Source organism: Piliocolobus tephrosceles, chromosome 1, assembly GCF_002776525.5.
Source record: "Piliocolobus tephrosceles isolate RC106 chromosome 1, ASM277652v3, whole genome shotgun sequence".
Taxonomy (NCBI): Eukaryota; Metazoa; Chordata; class Mammalia; order Primates; family Cercopithecidae; genus Piliocolobus; species Piliocolobus tephrosceles.
In genome coordinates, this window is record NC_045434.1 from 57,451,388 (window position 1) to 57,472,579 (window position 21,192).

Genomic DNA, 21,192 nt, shown 5'->3' on the forward strand with positions numbered 1-21,192 from the left:
AAAAAAAAAAAAAAAAAAAAAAAAAAAAGAAAGAAAGAAAGGAAGAAGCAAAGTAATAGAGAGTAACAGGTTTTTTTTGTTGTTGTTTTTTGTTTTTTGTTTTTTTTTTTTTAGACGAAGTCTCGCTCTATTGCCCGGGCTGGAGTGCAATGGCGTCATCTCTGCTCACTGCAACCTCCGCCTCCTGGGTTCAGGCGATTCTCCCACTTCAGCCTCCCGAGTAGCTGGGACTACAGGCGTGTGCCACCATGCCTGGCTAATTTTTTTATTTTTAGTAGAGACAGGGTTTCACCACATTGGCCAGACTGCTCTAGAACTCCTGACCTCAAGTGATCCTCCCATCTTGGCCTCCCAAAGTGCTGAGATTACAGGCATGAGCCACCGGGCCAAGTCAATTCTTTATGTAACTATAGAAAGTAATCTGGCCGGGTGCGAAAAGAGCCTGGGCAAAAGAGTGAAACTGTATCTCAAAAAAAAAAAAAAAAGGTAATTTAAAAGGCAGACCCAGATGCTAAAAGTGATTTGATTTACTTAGACCATAGAATTTTACGGTTACTAGCATTTTTTTCAACACTCTTATCTCAGAATGAGAAAATTGAGTCTGAGTTAAGCACATTTCCCTGTGGTTAAGTGTAGAGCTGAGAGTAAAACTCATCCTCTGGAGGCACCTTCATGCAGTGATTCTTCCATTTCACTGCATTACCTAATATTACCAGGGTCTCCAACAGGCCATGCACCGCTGCTGGGTGGGAGTGCAGTGTGAGAGGGAAGCACAAGGGACTCACCCAGGGGAGAAAAACTTCAAAAAATGGTTGCAGCAGAGAGGCATAAACAGAGCTAGCCTCTTATGCCTGTATAGTCCTCTTCTTCTGTTTTTAAGCCTTTAAAAAAGAGGCTTGTGGGACATGCTTCTCCTGTTTTAGGTATTTTAATGGACAAATGATATGAGAAATTTAAAATGGGGAGTTGAGAATAAAAAATGTTGAGAACGGTTATACTGATCTATTCTTACACTATTTTTATTTTAGTTTTTCTGGCAGAACATTCTCTATAACATATTCCTTGTAATCCAGTAGAGAAAGTATCAAAAAGGAATCTTCTCTAATTAGGTCCTAAAATAAGATTACAACCCACAAAAGAGGAGCTGGTCTATAAACAGTTGTATTATGATTACTCTGATTTCCCTTTTTAAGTGAGAATTATACCACATTTGAACAGTAAACCTTGGCTTTTAATGGTTGTTTGACTTTTCTAGTTAAAAGATGGTTTTATATATATATAATATATGTATATCTTTTTAAAAGATGTATATTTTAAAGATGGTTATAGTTTTAAAATTATTTTTTAAAATTTACTTCTCTGGAGATAATGCTGGATTTCTTTTTTATTTTTATTTTTGTAGAGACAGAGTCTTACTATGTTTGACTGGTCTCAAACTCCTGGCCTTAAGCAATCCTCCCACCTAGGCCTCTCAAAGTGCTGGGATTACAGGTGTGAGCCACTGTGCCCAACCTGGTTATATGTTTTAAGACAGAATATGAAATTTAAAAAAAAGCAAAAACAAATTGGTTGTGTGATACGCTGAACTTTAAGTTTCTCAGTTTTGTGAAACTCATTATTTCCTAATGAAATATATGTGCCCAAATAATTTTTGGTTTATAAGAAGTCTGATGCATAAAAAGATGCCCAGTACATTTTTGTATGTTTCTTTCCATGCCTTCGAGTTTTCCTGATAAACTTCACTAACAGCTCTAGCAATCTTATATTTAGCTGGTGACAGACTCAAGCATTAAGTGGCTGACTTGACTCATGAATGAGTCTTTGTTTGAGCAGAGAAGTTGTATTGCATTGAGGGCACTGTCTTGCCCAACACTCGCCATTTAAACCTCCCTTTGCTGAGATTTATGACTTGGCTGGAACACTTTACTCATCATACAACTTGGTGTCAAAGGATTACTTTTTTAATAAATTCTAAAAACACACACACCAAGTAAAACAAATCAAACATTTTATAAATGGTAGAGCTTGATTTTCTCCCTTCATAAGTTGTGTTCTCATTTTTTGGAGAAAGGATGCAATTAGGGAAGTAGGTGTTTCAATGAGACCTTTGATTAAAAACCAATCATACTCTTGGCAAGCATTTGTTACATAATGTAGTTTTAGTTTCATTTGGAATCTAGCAAGAACTAAGACGTTCCTTTGGGAAAAGTGTGGTAATTTGTTTTCTTTTACAGCATTTCCTCTTAGAAAAGGTACCTGAGACCCTACTGAATCAGTTTAAAAACCGATTATGGTAAAAGTCACTTAGTGTCTAAACTACAATAATTAATACTTTCTTAAAATAATGCAATATTCAATTTTTAAGAAGTTCCACAAAACTGTCAGTATCCACCAAAGTGTTGCAGAATTCAAGGATGAACTGGCCTCTGAGGTCACTTGGCCCATCTTTCCACCAGGCAGGGCTGTCCCCTGTATTGTTTTCCTCAGCATTTTCTCCAGGCTCATGGAATGTCTAAAGCAACACAATACAGTCCTTTGAATTATAATTGTTTTTTGCAGTTTTCATCAACTGGAGCAATGCTGAGTGGAAATCATTTTTCTAAATTGAATACTGCTTTTAATCTTCATTAAGAGATTTAAAATTAAGCCAATGATACTTTTAAATAAATGTTGGTATTCTATTTGGGAGTGGGTGTTAGCCTGTATGCAACTTATAGACTAAGCAATGGTTCAAATGTTTATTATAATTAGTTATGTTTCAGAAGAGATAGCTCTATGCAGAGTCATGCTATAATGAGATGCTACTGTAACACATAATATTTTGAAAATGTATTGCTTTGTCATATACAATTATTCCATAAAATGCTATACTATCTAACTCTTCAGCTGGAAGTGTTTGGAGAAAAAAAATTTATAGAGTGAAAGAAATTATCTCAAGCCACAAAGCATATTACAGCTGATGGACCCTAAAGAATAACTGCTGACGCATTTATTGAAAACAAGTAGGCCGGGCGAGGTGGCTCACGCCTGTAATCCCAGCACTTTGGGAGGCCAAAGCAGGTGGATCACAAGGTCATGAGATCGAGACCATCCTGGCTAACATGGTGAAACCCTGTCTCTACTAAAAATATAAAATATTAGCCGGGCGTGGTGGTGGGCGCCTGTAGTCCCAGCTACTTGGGAGGCTGAGGAAGAAGAATGGCATGAACCCGGGAGGTGGAGCTTGCAGTGAGCTGAGATCACGCCACTGCACTTCAGCCTGGGAGACAGAGAGAGACTCCATCTCGAAACAAAAACAAAAACAACAAACAAACAAAAAACAAGTAAGAGACGATTAAAATGTTTTACTTGTGTGAGTGATACGAGTAAATAAATTGAAAATCTATTATTACATAAACTACAAATATATCCTCTGTCATTTATAAGCATTGAGTTCTAAGTAGAATGGACTATTCGATAAGCAATTTCACCACACCAGTGAAAAATTTTTGAAAAGAAGTACAAATAGCTTTTACTTTTGTATTTTCAGCTGTTCATCCCATCTCTGTCCGCAAGTTTTCTCCATGGCAAAATATATTTTGTGTTTGTGGATCCATTCTTTTTGTTCTGTTCATGAATAAAAATCAATCACATAATTTGACTACTTAAAATCACTGTTTCTGTAGTATAGTTGATTTTAACATTCCCTAAAGTTTGACTATAAAATAACCATTTCCCCAAAGAGTTCATTTGAAATCCTAGGGTTGCCCACCCAAAATAGACACAAAATAAATGAAGAGGCTGCTGGAGGATTGGGAGGAGGAGTGGAGAATCTATCACATATAAATCCGCCCCATGGAAGTAATTTGAATGGGGGAGGTGGTGGTAATATGTAATAATCAAAGCTGTTTCATTTTCACACACACAGTCACAAAAATCCAGACCAATTTATACAACTCTTTTCATTGCTATCTGATTGGGAAGAGAAAAGGAAGGGAGAGAGAGAATGGGGAGGAAAACAAGGATAAGGACAAGAAGGTAGAAAAGTAGGGTTGTAAGGAGAAGGTCTGGTGAGGCAGGTGGAGGAGTAATACAGAGAGGGGCATTTGCTTTAGCACTAACGATGGAGAGCAAACTACCACCCAAGTACCATCTCCAGGAAGTCTTCTCTGACCCTTCCTCCTAACTCACTGGCTTATCCCCTTTATTAGCCATCTATTGCTATTTAACAAATTAACTCAAAACTATCTCACACAGTTTCTGAGTGTTGAGAATCCAGGAGCAGTTTAGTGGAATCATTGTGGCTCAATCTTTCATGAGGCTATTGGCTGGGCTGCTGTCTATTGAAGGCTTGACAAAGACTGGAGGATTTGTCTCCAATATGGCTCACTGACATGGCTTTTGGCAGGCAACCTCAGTGGGTCCCTTCATAGGCCTTTTGAGTATCCCACCATGGCAGTGTGATTTCCCTGGGGCTGGGGGTGTACTTCCAGAAGAGTAAGAAGGAAGCTGCAATGCCTTTTATGGCCTACTCTGCAGTGACTATGTTATGGATGCTATCTCTTATGCTTTTTCAAATTCTTTGGAATTGTGTTCCAATTCTTTTCTCTGGGAGGTCCAGCCCATGTTCAAAGGAAGAGGAATCAGGCTCTACCTTTTGAAGAGAACATCAAATGATTCGTAGACATATTTTGAGCCGTCACATCACTTACACTGCCTGGGCTGACAGAGAAGTCCTGCGCTCTTGTGTGATATAGTAGCATAATTTACAATATCAGTTCTCAGCCCATCAGTCTTTTATTCAACTCGTAATAAAAACTGCTAGTAGAAATAATCCATATGAAATAAAAAGGACAATGGCCCAGATTGCATAAAGTAAAAGTTGTAATAGATAAAAAGTTTTGCTTAGAGAATCACATCTTTTTTTTAACAAAATTAGAGCTATGAATATGTGACTGAGGAAAACTGAACTTGTTAAAAATAATGTCCAAAAAAGAAAATTTATGATAGCAAAAGCTCTTGCTGTTAGAATTTGAGGTGGACAAAAAAAAGTTGTACAATACAATAAAAACTTTATTGTAAATTGACATGGAACATAACTAATCCCAATAAAAATATTATCAGTAAAACATCAAAAGAAAATGAAAAAATGAGAATAGTTTAACTGCAGAGTAGAGAAAATTGATAAAATAAACTAGCCGACTGGTGCTCACCCTAAAAACACTATCTTCACAATCAACCTATTTGATAAAATTCTGATTTAAACACTTGTGTTAGTATGTGGAGCTAAAATGTTCCTGAGATCAAAACAGAGGAGTCTAAATATCTCTGGAGACAAAATGTATGGATCAACACATTTGTTCATTTATTACACGAATATTTATGTATTCAGTTATATAGGCTTTTGGATGGGGATGGCAGGGGAATAAGGACTCTTCTAAGGTTGACATCTAAGGCAGAAATTGTAAAAGATTGATAGACTTGACTACAGAAGAACAAATGCAACCCAAAATGCTAACACTAACACTAAAAGAGAAATGATAAACTTGGAAAAATTACTGCATTTCATAGGCAAAGAATTGATAGGCTGGGCATGATGGCTCATACCTATAATTCCAGCAGTTTGGGAGGCCGAGGTGGGAGGATCATGAGGTTAAGAGATCGAGACCATCCTGGCCAACATGGTGAAACCCCATCTCTACTAAAAATATAAAAATTAGCTGGGCGTGGTGGTGCACACCTGTAGTCCCAGATACTTGGGAGGCTGAGGCAGGAGAATCACTTTAACCCGGGACACAGAGGTTGCACTGAGCCGAGATCATGCCACTGGACTCTAGCCTGGCTACAGAGTGAGACTCCATCTAAAAAAAAAAAAAAAAGTTGATAAACAAATTTATACACACCTAAGAATAATCAGCAAGGTAGGCAAAAATGTATGTTCAAGGGTATTCTTTACGGTGTCATACTGTTATTCCATAAAAATAAAAATCTAGAAAAAATGAACATATCCTTAACAGGGGCTTGGTCAAAATAAGAAATAAAAGGATGTATCTCTATAATGAAATTCTATTATGCATTTAATTTATGTTTTAGATTAATATTTACCAATATCAAATGATAGTAATAATATTGTTTTATGAAAGAAGTTATAAATGGGATGTACAATATGATACCATTTGGGCACAAAATGAATGAAAAGATATACAAAGGATATCTGTAGATAATTAAATTATAAATGTTTATTTCCTCCATTTGCTTTTCTTTTTAAAATTAAATGAATGAATATAGATTGCTTTCATTATTAGAAAAACAGTGTGTTTTTGTATTTTTTTTTTTTGAGACAGAGTCTCGCTCTGTCGCCCAGGCTGGGGTGCAGTGGCGGGATCTCAGCTCACTGCAAGCTTCGCCTCCCGGGTTCACACCATTCTCCTGCCTCAGCCTCCTGAGTAGCTGGGACTACAGGCGCCCGCCACCTCGCCCGGCTACTTTTTTGTATTTTTTAGTAGAGACGGGGTTTCACCGTGTTAGCCAGGATGGTCTCCATCTCCTGACCTCGTGATCCGGCCGTCTGGGCCTCCCAAAGTGCTGGGATTACAAGGCTTGAGCCATCGTGATTAGAAGGCTGTCTAGCTTTATTTGTAGTCTTGATGTAGGGATCTTTAAATTATTTATACTGTTTTTGTCCAGGCACGGTGGCTTATGCCTGTAATCCCAGAACTCTGGGAGGCCGAGGCAGGAGGATTGCTTGAGCCCAGGAGTTTGAGACCAAGTCTGGGCAACAAGTGAGATCCTCATCTCTACAAAAAAGAAAAAATACAAAAAATTAGTTGGGCATGGTGGCTTGTGCCTGTGGTCCCAGCTACTCAGGAGCCTGAGGTGGGAGGATCACTTAAGCTTGGGAGGTTGAGGCTGTAGTGAGCTATGATTGCATCACTGCACTCCAGCCTGGGCAACAGAGTGGGCCCGTCTCAAAAAAAAAAAAAATAAATAAATAAATAAAATCATTTATACTGTTTTTCCTCTTCCTGATGAAAAAAATAACATACTTTTAAAAAAAGAAACTGGCTAAGATTTGGGTACAGGCTGTAGCTACTACTACCTCCTATTCAACCCTGCCCCCACAGTCCACGTTTCTACTCCAGTTTCCCATTCCTACCTTCACTCGGAAAAGTTAACCTGACTACCCAAGTGGCTGATGGAAGGTAAACAATAAAATTTATTTCAAGCAAAGTAAAAAGTTAAATGATTACAGGTATACAACCTGCTTGGACCAACCCCTTTATGTGAATATGAAGGTAAACATACAAGGCTTGGTAGGGGAATAATGGTTTACTATTAGCACACATCCAGGCAAGTTCTTCAATTTCCAGTTTTAGTTATAAATAAATAAAAATTTCCTAATTTTATTTACAAATGGTTGTTATTCAGAATTGTATTTCAAATGACTGTAATTATTCTGGATTGTGTTCACTAATTTCACATAACAAAAAATGTTTTAAAATACAGTAAGAAAAAAGAGAAAAAATACAGTAAGAAAGGGGCTTAAGCAGATTTTTAAATGGATTAGTAAAAGCACTAGAGTATTTCTTCTATTTTTAAAGAAACCTTTTATTTTGGATTTGTGAAGGACTAGGTCAGCACATTTTTAACCCACTAGGCTTTGTTGTTGTTGCTGTTGCTTTTCTTTTCTTTCCCATTCCAGCTTTCATTTTGAATAATCTAAAAGTAAAGTGTTTCTCATATGGCAAAAGTTAACATTCTGAGCTATCTAAATTCTATAAAGAATATCATTTTGGATGCCACAAGCTTTTGCCTTTTCAAATTCTCAACGTCAAGCTATAATTTTCCTCTTCTAGTTTTATCCAGAACCTTTAAATTAACAGCATAAGAAAGTAAACAGGAAGTTACATTTCTCTGATGTAGAAAATTAGGAGGAAGATGGGGAACAGATGAGAAAGCTAAATCAGGGAAGGACGCCACCATCTTTTGTTTCTGTTAATCAAATCATACATTCAAAATCCTCCTGGTATCCTAACTAAAAAGATAAAGTATCAAAAAGAAGTGTAATATATTTTTCCAGCCTTCCATAGGTCATAATGAAAGGAAGAAAATGATTGTTTCCTCTGATGCACTGATGGTTCAAAATCTATTTAAAAAGAGGTTCATGAAAGTTAAAGCATAGCTCCTAACTAATGTTTCAAAGGAAGATTTGATTTATATTTTTAGAGATTTAAAAAGAAAAAAAATTCAGCCCATATGCCATGATTAGTTCAAATACCAATGTGTTTGAAACGACAATGACTGTTTCCATAGCAAATATGATACACAAAGATAATAGATTTTTGGTTTGTTTTTCTGAATGATATTAGGAGCCAGTTTTGTTAAAGAAGCAATCAGGACTAAGTCACTTAGTTCAGTTAATTAGAGCAATGACCTCCACACTCTGGGATTTCACAATGCAACCAAGTTTCTTAAATGAATGAATGAATTGGAGAGAAGTGAATATAAGGGTATTATATTTCATTTTACTAAAGGAGACTACACAAAAGCTCAATTAGTATCTACAACGACTATCATTTCATAAGTGAAGGCATTTGAATAGCAAAAGAGCAGAAAGAAAATTATGTCATAATAAAAAACAGTCCTTCAGAGGAAAAAAAATCAGGTGTATTAAAAATCACTACATATTCTCAGAATAAATTTTAATAAAACATAATAGCTCTGTGTTTAGGAACCACTGGAAACCACTCAGTATAGCATTAAGGAGATCAGCTTTCCATTTTTAATTCCCATATAAGCTAGTCAAGTTATATTGATCTATTTCATGGCCCTAGAATGTGTTGTCAGTATGTATTTTTTTGTTACATGTTAATTCATTGATTCTTTCATCTATTCAAGAAATACTTGCTGTGGTCTATTAGGTATAAAGCACTGCTAGTGAAGCAGAATAAGATTGTCTTTTCCTTTATGAAGCACAGAAAGAATTACAGTTCAAGACAAAACATACCACAAGACAGCACAGATATATCAGGGAGCCAAGAGTGGGGCAGGGAAAGCTTATGGAAGAGGGAACATTAAAATCATTATTTAAAGATGAGAAGTTTGCCATAGCTCATGTTGGGCTCATGAATGGCATTATAGAGAAAGGTTAACAAAGGCCAAACCAATAAGCCTTAGAAAGGCTTAAATATGTTGAAAGTCCTTAGAGTCATTTGGCTTGATATATACAGGAGGACACCAGGGAAATACGAATGTAAAGATAGGATATGTTGTAGAGGATCTTCAAAGTCAAGGCAGATGTTTCTATCTGGTAAGCAATGCATAGCCACTAAGCTGTTGAGTGAGCAGTTGAGTTCAAGTGCAGGAAAGATTCCTGAACTTGAATTCAGGAACCATGAGTTTGAGCATCAATTCTGCTCTTTATCATAAAATCTTAAGGAATTTCCTCAGTCTTTCTGAGCCTCCATTTTTCATGTATAAAATGAGGCTAATCTCTATTGTTTTAAAAAACGTTTAGACAAATTAAATTTAGCAGAGTTTATTTGAACCAACAAATGATTCATGAATCAGAGCAGCACCCTAAACCCTTAAAGGTCCACAGAGTTCCACTCACCAATGTGGGCAGGCAATATTTATAGACAGAAAAAAAAAAGTGACATACAGAAATAACCTGATTGGTTGCAGCTTGTAGTTTGCCTTATTTGGACATGTCTGAGCCTATTACAGCTTGTGATTGGCTGAGAGCTTGGTGGCTATGATTGGCTGAGATTCAGTTACTTGTTACAAGAATATATTCTCACGTTAGATTGCAGTTTGTTTATGTACTAAATTAGGTTGCAGTTTGCTGTGTATGGAGGCAGCCTTAGGCCAAATTTAACACTACGTTACATGCTATTTTATGATTAAATTAAATAAGATTCAGTATGTGAAAGGCCTAGTATAATCTCAGACACATGGTCTGAAATCACTAAAGTTTGCTGACTGGATATTTGTTGAATCCCCAAAATTTGGTTTAGGAAGATTAATATGTTAACGTGTAAGTTCAGAAGAGGGAAGCAGTGGGAGTATATGAGAGGAAATAAGACATTTGTGGGAATGGAAAAGAGTACATGGAAGTGAGAGATATTTGGATTGCTTGCATGGGGTGAGATGAGAGAAAGGGGGAGCTCAGGGATGACACATTTTAAGCAGAGAAGAGTGTCATTAGTAGAATTTGGGAGACTGGGACTAGAAGCCAAGTAAGAGGGAAATCTCATGAGTTTGTTTTTGATATGTTGAAGTTGAAATCCTGGACTATATCTGGGTTAAAATGCTCAACAAGCTTTAGGAAGCTACTCAGGAAAGTGATCAGGAGCTGAGATACAGATTAGGGAACCACCTGCGTAGAGATGAGAGTTGTAGCCGGAAAGAGATCATCGAGAGCCAAGTTGGGGACAGTAAAGGACAGAGGGAAATAAGGATGGAGGGAGTCGAGTAGCTGCCCCGCTGGGAAGGCAAACAAACAAAGGAGGTGAAAAGCGCAGCTGAAAAGGGATTCGAAAAGTGGCAGAGAACCAGATGCCTAAGGGAAAGCCCTGGAACCAGAGAGAGAAGATAATTTTAAGAACTCCAGCCTGGACAACATGGCAAAAACCCATCTCTACTAAAAATACAAAAATTAGCTGGGCGTGGTGGCGGGCGCCTGTAATCTCAGCTACTCGGGAGACTGAAGCAGGAGAAAATTACTTGAACCCGGGAGGCAGAGTTTGCAGTGAGCCGAGATGGTGTCACTGTACTCCAGCCTGGGCGATAGAGAGACTCCATCTCAATCTCAAAAAAAAAAAAAAGAACAAAAGGACACTCATAAGAACTACAAGCTATGGAGGCCAAAAAAAGAGCAGGAGTACAAAAGTCACGACAAGGAGTTGTTGTAATAACTTTTGTGAGAACAGTCTCCATAATGTGGTGGGAGCAAAAGCCACATTGCCAGGAAAGACTGAAAAGGTTAGTTTCAGAAATATTACTAATTTATATTTTAAGTAAGTAAAAAATGAGAAGGGGTGTGGTGACTCAAGACTGTAATCCCAGCACTTTGGGAGGCTGAGGAGGGAGGATTGCTTGAGCCCAGGAGTTGCAGGCTGCAGTGAACTATGATCAGATTGCTGCACTGCAGGCAGGGTGACAGAATGAGACCCTGACTCAAAAAAGAAAAAAAAAAATGTAAACATGCATACATGCATATAAATCAAAATGAATCAAAAGCTATCAAAGTATATAAAGAAAAAACTGAGTCTTTTACCTACTCTAGTTTCTTGTGTATCTTTCTGAGATATTTAGATATTTACATATTAAAAATACATAAACATATATATTTTTCTTTTTAAAATTTCTTTTTTTTTTTGAGACAGAGTCTCGCTCTGTCGCCCAGGCTGGAGTGCAGTGGCAGATCTCGGCTCACTGCAAACTCCACCTCCTGGGTTCACGCCATTCTCCTGCTTCAGCCTCCCGAGTAGCTGGGACTACAGGCGTCTACCACCATGCCTGGCTAATTTTTTTGTATTTTTAGTAGAAACGGGGTTTCACCATGTTAACCAGGATGGTCTCTTTCTCCTGACCTCATGATCCGCCCACCTTGACCTCCCAAAGTGCTGGGATTACAGGCGTGAGCCACCGCGCCCGGCCTAAAAATTTTATTTTAATAGAGACAGGGTCTTACTACATTGGCCAGGCTGGTCTTGGACTCCTGAGCTCAAACGATCTTCCTGCCTCAGCCTCCCAAACTGTTAGAATTACAGGCGTGAGCCACCATGCCTGGCAGTTTTTAACCACCATACTAAAACAAATTATTGTGCATTTTTCTCTTTTTACTTGACCATTTGATGTCTTGGAGATCTTTCCATATGATGCAATGGATCCCTGTGTGTAGCGTGACTGATTTGATCAAATCTTCTCTACTGGTGGACGTTTGGGTTGTTTCTGTTAAGAAGCTGATAAAAAAGGCAACATCTTCCTGGTTAACTAGGTGGCACTCTGGAATGTTAGACCTTGTTGGCTTATATGGTAGGACTACTGTATTTATCAACAAACAGCTGCATCCAGCTCCTTCTCTCTAGAGTCCTTCTGTTTTTTATTTGGTCTCTACCTTTACTGGAGGATCCCATTTTCTGCTGTTACCTCCCCTTGCCTTTTTATACAATCGCATCTTAAAACTTTCTGGAAATAAAAAAGTAACTACTGCTCTAAAGATTTAAATCCTGAATACTAGGCAGCTGACTGATGTAACTCAGTTGTAATCTAATAAAGTATGTGGATGTCATTCTCCTATTGTAGACTATTGGCAGTGAGGGTACTTTAGAAGGTACCTGGTTCTACCCTGTGGTTTTATTGCAGGGGAAACCTGAGAGGAGGGAGGTGGCACGTGTTTCCTCAAATCACATGGCAGATATAAAGAGCAGCACTGGAACCCAAAGTCCAAGCTCCTAGCCTAGTGCTTTTTCTGTTACCTCCCAATATTCTGACCTGTCTTCAATGATGTTAAAAATAATAGAAGCGTTGCCCATTATTGGGGCTAGTTAAAAATAATAGAAGCGTTGCCCATTATTGGGGCTAAGGGTCTTGGTTTGAGTAGGGGATTGATCAAGGAAAAATGTTTTAGGGGTCTGGGAAAATATGGTGCTATACCTGGACACCTGAGAGCCGGGTTTTTCTGTTTGGTTCAGACACTGACTCACATTGTGACTCTGCAAAGTTACGTGGCCTCCCAGTGTGTCAGTCATTCCAGCCACACACTTGGCATCATACTACATAGGCCTTGCTAGAACCGTTGTGAAGGTTGATGAGGTAATCCTTATAAAACTTTGCTAGCTATTCCAATGAAAGCCACAAGTGTGTCCAGAAATGATAGACTGTCAGATATACAGCACAGACTCTTGTATCTCATGTCAGTTTATTAGAGGCGGCTATACTTCAACCAAGTGAACCTCTTATTGTCATCAATTTGCTTAGCATTCTTTCTCCCCTCTTCACCCCCACCCTTGGCCATTCTTAATCTGATTGATTTGAAGTTTACTTATTCTAGTGCCTTGAGTTTCAAAGGAACATAAGGTCTTCACCACTTACAATCAAGTCCTCTGCCCCTTAGTTACTCCAGCCACCAAATGAGGATGATAATAGGGGCTGTGGTGGGGATTAAATAAGTTACTATAGGATAGGGACTGCTACATAGAGAGTGCCCATAACAGTTACCTGCTATTAGTATAACTAATTGAAAGTGAATGATAGTACATGTATATATGCCTTCTATTTAAGAAAATAACGTGAAGTCTTACTTGTAGTGGTTGCTGGTTTAGTACTTCTTTGCTTCTGAGGGGACACACTGAAGACGTCTATAGGTGAAGTCACAAGGCTTCTAACTTATGGAGATAAGGACATGACAATGAAGGAGAGCTGGGCTGCTCAGGCCATAAGGTTTCCAGGTTTTCTTACTAAAATTTTGCTTCTTCAGCTGTCTGTTTAACATCGCATCCTCAGCACCCAGGGGCTCTATCAGTACTGGCTGATGAATGAATGAATGAACTTATGAATCTATCAGACAGAGAAATAGAGGATCGCCATATGGAAGGAAGTCTGGCTGGCATTTTGAATTCTCCAGGAGAGAAGAGAGAAACACGTTTAAAACAGACAGAAGGAGGGCTGTCTGTGTGGGAATAAGGGTAACTGTTGCTCAATGAACTGAGCCCCTAGGCCTGGAGATAAAAAGTAGAGGGATAGCTGTGCAGTTGGACAAGCAGGTCCGGAGAACCACTGGGTTTTGTTTTGAACAAAGTCAGATATCTTAAGGGGAAGTGGACAGCATTTCTTTTCGACAGTGATATTCTGCAGAGATTTCCAGTTTTTAAAAGGATCATTCTGAAGGTGACACAAAGAACACCCTATTAGAGTGTCTGTCTCCCTGAAAATGAATCCTTCTTCTTTGTACTCAGGGTGTTTTCCTCTTAATAATAGCCTCCTACTATGACCCCAAGTTGTTTCATAGCCTCCCTGAAAGTAAAAGCTGCTCATTGTTTAGGCATTTTGTTTTCTCCCATTCCTAAACACACTCCTTCCCAATTGGGGTTCCATCTCTACTAAATGCATCACCATTGAATCAAGGGACAAGTTGGAGCAACTTACTTTGTTTCCTTCTCTTCTTCATTTAGGTTGAAATAGTTTTCAATGAAATCCAACAAGTATTTACCCAGCACCCAACGAGAGCAAACTACTGTGCTAGGTCACATGCAACATCAAGGTGATTAGGCATGATTTCTGGCCCTGAGAATCTTGTATTGGCTTGCAGATTATTATAGTGACTGGTAACATGTTTCAGTATGTCTCTTCAACCTTTCTGGGTTATAGATTTTTCCTAACATGATTTATATGCTCTAGAATTCAGTCAAAGTTGCATATGAGAACATTAGATTCAACAGATGTCTCCAAGAAACCTTCCCAATCCCTCCACCTATATTTGGTCTGCCTGCAAGTTTTTTTGGTTTGCTTTTTGTTTTTGAGGTGGAGTCTTGCTCTGTGACAGTGGCAGTGATCTCAGCTCAGTGCAACCTCCGCCTCTCAGGTTCAAGTGATTCTCCTGTCTCAGCCTACCGAGCAGCTGGGACTACAGGCATGCACCACCATGCCCAGCTAATTTTTGCATTTTTAGTAGAGATGGGGTTTCACCATCTTGATCAGGCTGGTCTTGAATTCCTGACCTCGTGATCCACCTGCCTCAGCCTCCTAAAATGTGGGGATTACAGGTGTGAGCCACCGCACCTGGTATTTTTTTTTTTTTTGAGACAGAATCTTGCTATGTTTGCTCAGGCTGGAGTGCAGTGGTGCGATCTTGGCTCACTGCAATCTCTGTCTCCTAGGCTCAAGCAATTCTCGTGCCTCGGCCCCCTGAGTAGCTGGGATTACAGGTGTGTGCCACCAGGCCTGGCTAATTTTTGTACTTTTAGTAGAGACAGGTTTTTGCTATGTTGCCCAGGCTGATCTTGAACTCCTGACTGCAAGTGATCCACCTGTCTCAGCCTCCCAAAATGCTGGGATACAGGCATGAGCCACTGTGCTTGGCCCCTGACTGCACTTTATATCTCTTACAGCACTTACCACTTTTACATTGTATTATAAATTTATTTATGTACATGTTAGCCTCCATAATGCAGAAAGAGAGCAGGCACAGGGAAAAGTGCCAGAGGAGTGAAGCCAGAAGACCTGTGCTTGAATTTGAAGCCAGATTCAGATATGAATCAACCATGAAATCTCGGCCATGCCACTTAATCTTTGCAATTCTCAGTCCTGCATCTAGAATTGGAAGACAGTAATAATTCCTACTTCATAAAATAGATATGGAAATTAGTTATCATATGAACATGCTGTGTGAGCTGTTATCTATATGTTACTTTTATTATCCTCCATGTGATACAGCAAAGGGTCTTCCTTGCCCATGAGAAAAGCTCTATTAATATTAATTAAATTATTGGAAAAATTACGTCTACCACCTTGTGGCATATTATTCTTCTCACATTCTTTTCATATCCCACATTGTTAACAAGCCTTATCTGTTGTGCCCTACTAGGTTTAAGGAGGAGTGTTGTGTTTACAGGGATTAAACAGAAACAAAGGGACCTGCTTTTTGACGGAGCTGCCCTCTGCCTTTACTAGTCGTGCAAAATAAGAATAATTAAATTTTTTTCTGAGCCTTAGTTTTCTCATCTGTATAATGAAGATAATACAGGATTTTATAAAGATTAAAATTAAATAATGCTAGCACTTTGGGAGGCTGAGGTGGGAGGATCCCTTGAGTCCAAGAGTTTGAGCCCAGGCTGGGCAACATAGGGAGACCTCATCTCTACCAAAAATAAACAAAATTAGCTGGGTGTGGTGATGTGTGCCTCTAGTCCCAGCTATATGGGAAGCTGAGGTGGGAGGATTGCTTGAGCCTGGGAGGTTGAGACTGCAGTGAGCCATGATTTCGCCACTACATTCCAGCAGGGGCAACAAAGCAAGACCCTGTCTCAAAAAATAATAATAATAGGCTGGGCACGGTGGCTCACACCTGTAATCCCAGGGCTTTGGGAGGCTGAGGTTGGCGGATCACCTGAGGTCAGGAGTTCGAGACCAGCCTGGTCAACATGGTGAAACCCCATCTTTACTAAAAATACAAAAAATCAGCTAGGTGTGGTGGTGCACACTTGTAGTCCCAGCTACTCAGGAGGCTGAGGCAGGAGAATTGCTTGAGCCTGGGAGGTGGATTGCACTGAGCTGAGATCTTGCCACCACTCTCCAGCCTGGGCGACTGAACAAGACTCCATCTCAATAATAATAATAACAATAATTTTAAAATAAGATTAGATAATGTATTAAAATGAGATGTGAGGAGCTAGTGATTTAAGTAAGCTCAGTGTGTGTTAACTTTGATAATATTCACATGTAGTCCATTAATTGAGCAATTATACTATGGGGCTCGGTACCGTATAGGTGCTGGAGATATACTGTCATCATGTTATCAATGGGAAAAACAGACAAGTAACTGATGATTGCCACACAATGTGACAAATACTACAACAGAATTAAAAACAGGGTGCTCTGGGAACAATGGGGGAGGCACCTATGTGACAGCCCTGACTGGAAAGTTGTCAGCAGCTATCAGGGAAGGCTTTATGGAGAAAGTGACTACTGTGGAGTTTGAAGGTGCAGTAGGAGTAAGCTGGGTGGACAGAGGAACCACCCTGAGCAAGGAGGTAGAGATCTGAGAAGGGATGCTTACTAAAGAAAATAGCAGTTCTGACAAAATGAAGCTATAAAGGCCTGTAGATGCCAGGTCACAAAGGGCATTAGCTTGCTTTGTGAAAGAATTTATGCTCTTTTCTGAGCGAATAGGGAGGCATTGATGGATGTGTTCCCATCCCAGAGATAAAATTTAAGTGGAGAGCACTGAGTTAAGAAAATATCTCGATATCATGAAATTAACACAGGTTTGGAGCCCCCACAGATCCTCAGTGGATAAGTTCCATGTATGACCTAATCACCTCCACCTCTCTTTCGTGAACAATCAGCAATGACATCTACCTTGCGAGGGCTAAATGAGATAGTGCAGGTCAAGTTCGCTGCTAAGTGTGTGTCACATAATGAGCATTTTAAATAAATATCAACTCTTTTCTATGAAGCACTAAGTAGAATATGAAAGCTATTGCCAGGCCTCTCCCTCCTCCCTGTCTTCCTTTTCCTCTTTCAGCAGTGCAGGCAGCAGCAGCCAAAAGCCAGGGACGTGGAGGATGTCCACTCAAGCGAGTACTCCAGAGCGATGATTAAAAGGCAGCCGCCCCGAATCCCGGGCGCGGGCGGGGAGCGAGGCTGGGCATGCTCAGTGGGCCGGCGACTGGAGGGAAGCTGGGCGGGGGCGGGGGCGGGGGCGGGGGTCGGAGCCGCGCGAGGGCGCATGCTCAGTCCCCGCATCTGCTCCTCCATCCAGTGCCGCAGCCGGAAAACCGCAGCGGCGGCCGCGGCGGCGGCTGAGAGGGAACGACCCAGCGGGCTGCAGAAAAGAGGGCAGGAAAAAATTACAAGGACATAACTGATAAGACAGGAACTGAGAGCTTGGGATTCGCGGCCTCTCACTGGCCACCACCTTCGCCGTCAGCAAGGGAGGAAGATCCGGGAGACAGCAGCGGCGACGGCGGCAGGGAAAGGAGGAGACCGCGACGGGAGGGAGCGCAGAGGAGGGGACGGGTCGGCGGCGGCCTGCGAGCCGCAGTGATTTTGACGTTTTCCGCTGCTGCGTCTCCCGCGGGCCGCAGCCGGGCTGCACTGGGTGGGCCACCTCGCCCTGTGCTTCGCCCTCGTCCTGCTCGTCCCTCCGCCCACCCGGGGCCTGAGGGGTCTCCCCGCTCCGAGGGAAGGGGAGAGGGAGGCGAGGGCGTGCGGGCATCGCGATGGCGGGGACATTTTCCACAACGTGATTGTTGAAGGTTTCCCCCACCCCCCCTCCCTTAAAATTCCGGGCCCTTCCAGCCTCCACCCTCCCCCCAGCCCGTGTGACTAAACCGAGACAAAGGGGAGGCGGCCTCGCTCACACGCGGGCTCGCGGGGCGGGTGGCTCGGAGGGGCGCGGGCGCGGGGCGGACCTCGCGCGGACGGACGGACGGACGGAGACGGCGCCGCCACATTCCTATGCCCGGGAGCGGCGGCGGCGGCGGCGGCTCCCGCGGGAGGCGGCAGGCGCGCGGCACGGACAGCTGAGCTTCTCTCCCGTCGGCGCCCGGGCGGACGTCGCCCGGGCCCCGATGGTTTGAACAGCTTCTCCCTCCCGACCCCCGTGGCGGCGAGGCCACGCCATGTGAAGGTTAGGGCCGGGACATCCCGAGGAGCCGCCGTGAAAGATGGGGGATGCTGCAGACCCCAGGGAGATGAGAAAGACGTTCATTGTTCCAGCCATCAAGCCCTTTGACCACTATGATTTCTCCAGGGCCAAAATCGCCTGCAATCTGGCCTGGCTGGTGGCCAAAGCCTTTGGGACAGGTTAGTGGTGTCACCCCTTCCCTCCCCTCTTCCTCCTGATGTGGTCCACATCCTGGTTTTTGTTCCCGATTCTCGAATGCCTCTCCGTGCCTGTCTTCTCGTACAGGTTCAGGGAGATTATGGGAGGCTAGGAAGAGAAAGAAAGGAGAAATAAGGAAAGCAGGTTTGGTCTTCAATGAAGGGCACGTGAATGGTCAGGTGGGATTTGGCCAGATTCCTTTTATTGGATGGCAAAATGTTGCCCCTCCACCACCCAGTGAGCAATTTTATGTTTTTACATAGAGTGGTTTTAATTTGTGGTATTTTCTTCATTGTGCTGCATACATTTTTGTCTCAGTCATAATTGTGATTACACCACCAAGAAATCTGACTTGGTTTCTTTATTATTGCGAGAGGGTGTATAGCATAGTACTGTATTGATTTTGACATTTGTAATGATGGCTGCTATTCAGGCTCCGTCGGATGTAAGGTGGCCTGTGTCGAGTGCAGTATTAATTTTTGTTGGCATTCTTTAAGGCTGTATCAGCCTTCTGCACACATGTTAAGTTCTTACTAAATCAATTATTTAAAACCAGTGTTCAGTTTGCTGACTGTAGGGTGCTGTTTTCATTTCATAGTATCAGTGAGGCATATTCTTTTTTCCAAATGTATTTTGGCTTCATAAATTAAAAGAAACAAAAACTCCCTACTTTGGGAATTTTTTTAATAGAAGAGTTTTTTGAAGGCATGTGCTGTTGACACAGAAATTGTGTAGTGCAGTAGCAGTTAAACACTCCCTCCATAACCCAGTCTTTGCAAAATAACAGGAAAAGGGCCTCCTGTTGTGATTCTTTAGTGTTGCTTTAGGAGCCCATGTTGTGAAATACTAAAAAAATTAGAGAGTTGCTTTTCATTGGAAGATGCTTCTGTAATTTGGTAACTTTTAAGAGTAATTTTACAAGATTTCTATTCCCTAGTTAGTGAATTTTAGATACATGAAATATTTGTTGAAAAGTTCCTTAGTACTCACAAATTTCCACATGTTAAATATAGGGTTTTTTTAGGGGGGTGGTGACTAATTTCCAATTTTAGGACTATGTAATGTTTTGGTAAATGGTTTAGTTCAGTTTTATTGCTTAAACTTACACACAACTGAGTATCTTCAGGACTTACACATCCTACTTAAATAGCAGATTAATCTCAGTGTTTGGAGAATTATTTGAATTTGTTTTTGGGGAAACTTCCCATTGGTGTGATTTTATGTTTATGGCAGCCTTAATTTTACTTGAATTTTCATGCTTTGATATTAAACTGGCATCAGGAATAAATATAATACATCCTTTTCAACTAATTTATATTTTAAACATCTCTTTGAGATTAAATGTCTAGTGTAACTCATAGGAAGAAACAAACTATTACTGCCTTTATATAAAAACGTTCTGGCACCACTGATAGAAGCAGTGAGAATAATAGATGTATTTTGGTTTTAACTTAAGCAGCACACTGAAGCTAGTATCTATTTGGATGGCAAATGAAGGCTATTTAAGTGCTTAGCAAACATGGAAAGAGGGAAATTTAAATTTACATAGTCACCTATGTGGAAAGGTAGTATGTATGAAGTGGAAGGCAAAGGGAATAAGAGAAATGTTTTCTTTCCATCTGGAATTGAGAGGATGCCTATAGGATACAGATGTCAAAATTTTGCCGTGCATACACAAAAGCTTCCAACTAGAAAATGGCCTACTTTCTGGATATGTGTCAGCCAGGTTGGTGGATTCTAGACCACTTGAACACACTGAACACACCTGAAGAAGAAAGGAAATGAAAGGAATCTAGTATCAGTGGAATCTGATGTCTGCTGCTGGATGCTTTGCATTAAGTTGTACATTAGGGATTCAAAACAACTCTCTGATGTAGGTAGTGTGTTCCCCATTTAAAAAACAGGAGGAAGTCAGTGCATAGAGAGGTTAACTTTACTACTATCACAGTGTTAGTAAGTGGCAGAAATGAGTTTTGATTTGAGGTCTGACTCCAAAGGGTAGTAAGATATTGGTGGAGGTGGAACACTCCTGTTAGATACCCAGCACTCTACTTCATTTACTCCTGCGGCAAGCCTGTAGATACTGTTCTCATTTTGCAGGTAAGGTAACTGGCTCACAGATTAATTTGTACAAGATTAAACATCTGGCAAGTGATGTATTCTGCATGTCTGACTCTGAAGTCTTTGCTTATTACTCTATATCATTCTGCAGAGTAACTGTTTTATCTGCAAGTGTGAAAAATGTGCACAAAGTACATATTGAAGTCTAGTATTTTTTTCTTTAAAAATTGTGCAAATCTTAATTCATTTTCTGATAGATGATATTGTTGGCTATTACATTTGCCTTGGCAGCAGTTGGAATGGATGAAAAGACCATATTCAAGTGGGATGCAAAACAAGTTTAGAAGACCTTAAGTGACTTAGTAACAATATATTAATACATTATTAAGAATGTTCTGTTTGTCCATTTTGTTTATTCTTTATCAACAGTCTTTCAAAGCATAAATTCATATGGAATGAATAGAAAAAAATTAGGAATTTTTTAAATGTAAATATTCTTTATTTGCTGCCAATACTCTTATGCAGGAGAGGTTAATAGATAGCATTTTTCAAAGGTATTACATAATTATATTCAATTATTCAAAACATTAACCCAGCTTTCA

General features: G+C 40.5%; 1 protein-coding gene across 1 annotated transcript in view; it reads left to right on the plus strand.

The window, feature by feature from the left end:
- The first annotated feature begins 17,984 nt into the window (after positions 1–17,984).
- Positions 17,985–21,192, plus strand: part of CAMSAP2 (calmodulin regulated spectrin associated protein family member 2) — a 118,787-nt gene continuing 115,579 nt past the window's right edge. The window contains exon 1 of the mRNA XM_023224719.2: positions 17,985–18,510. Within this exon, the coding sequence (XP_023080487.1) occupies positions 18,372–18,510 (139 nt within the window). The 5' untranslated portion in view covers positions 17,985–18,371. The remainder of the gene's footprint in view (positions 18,511–21,192) is intronic.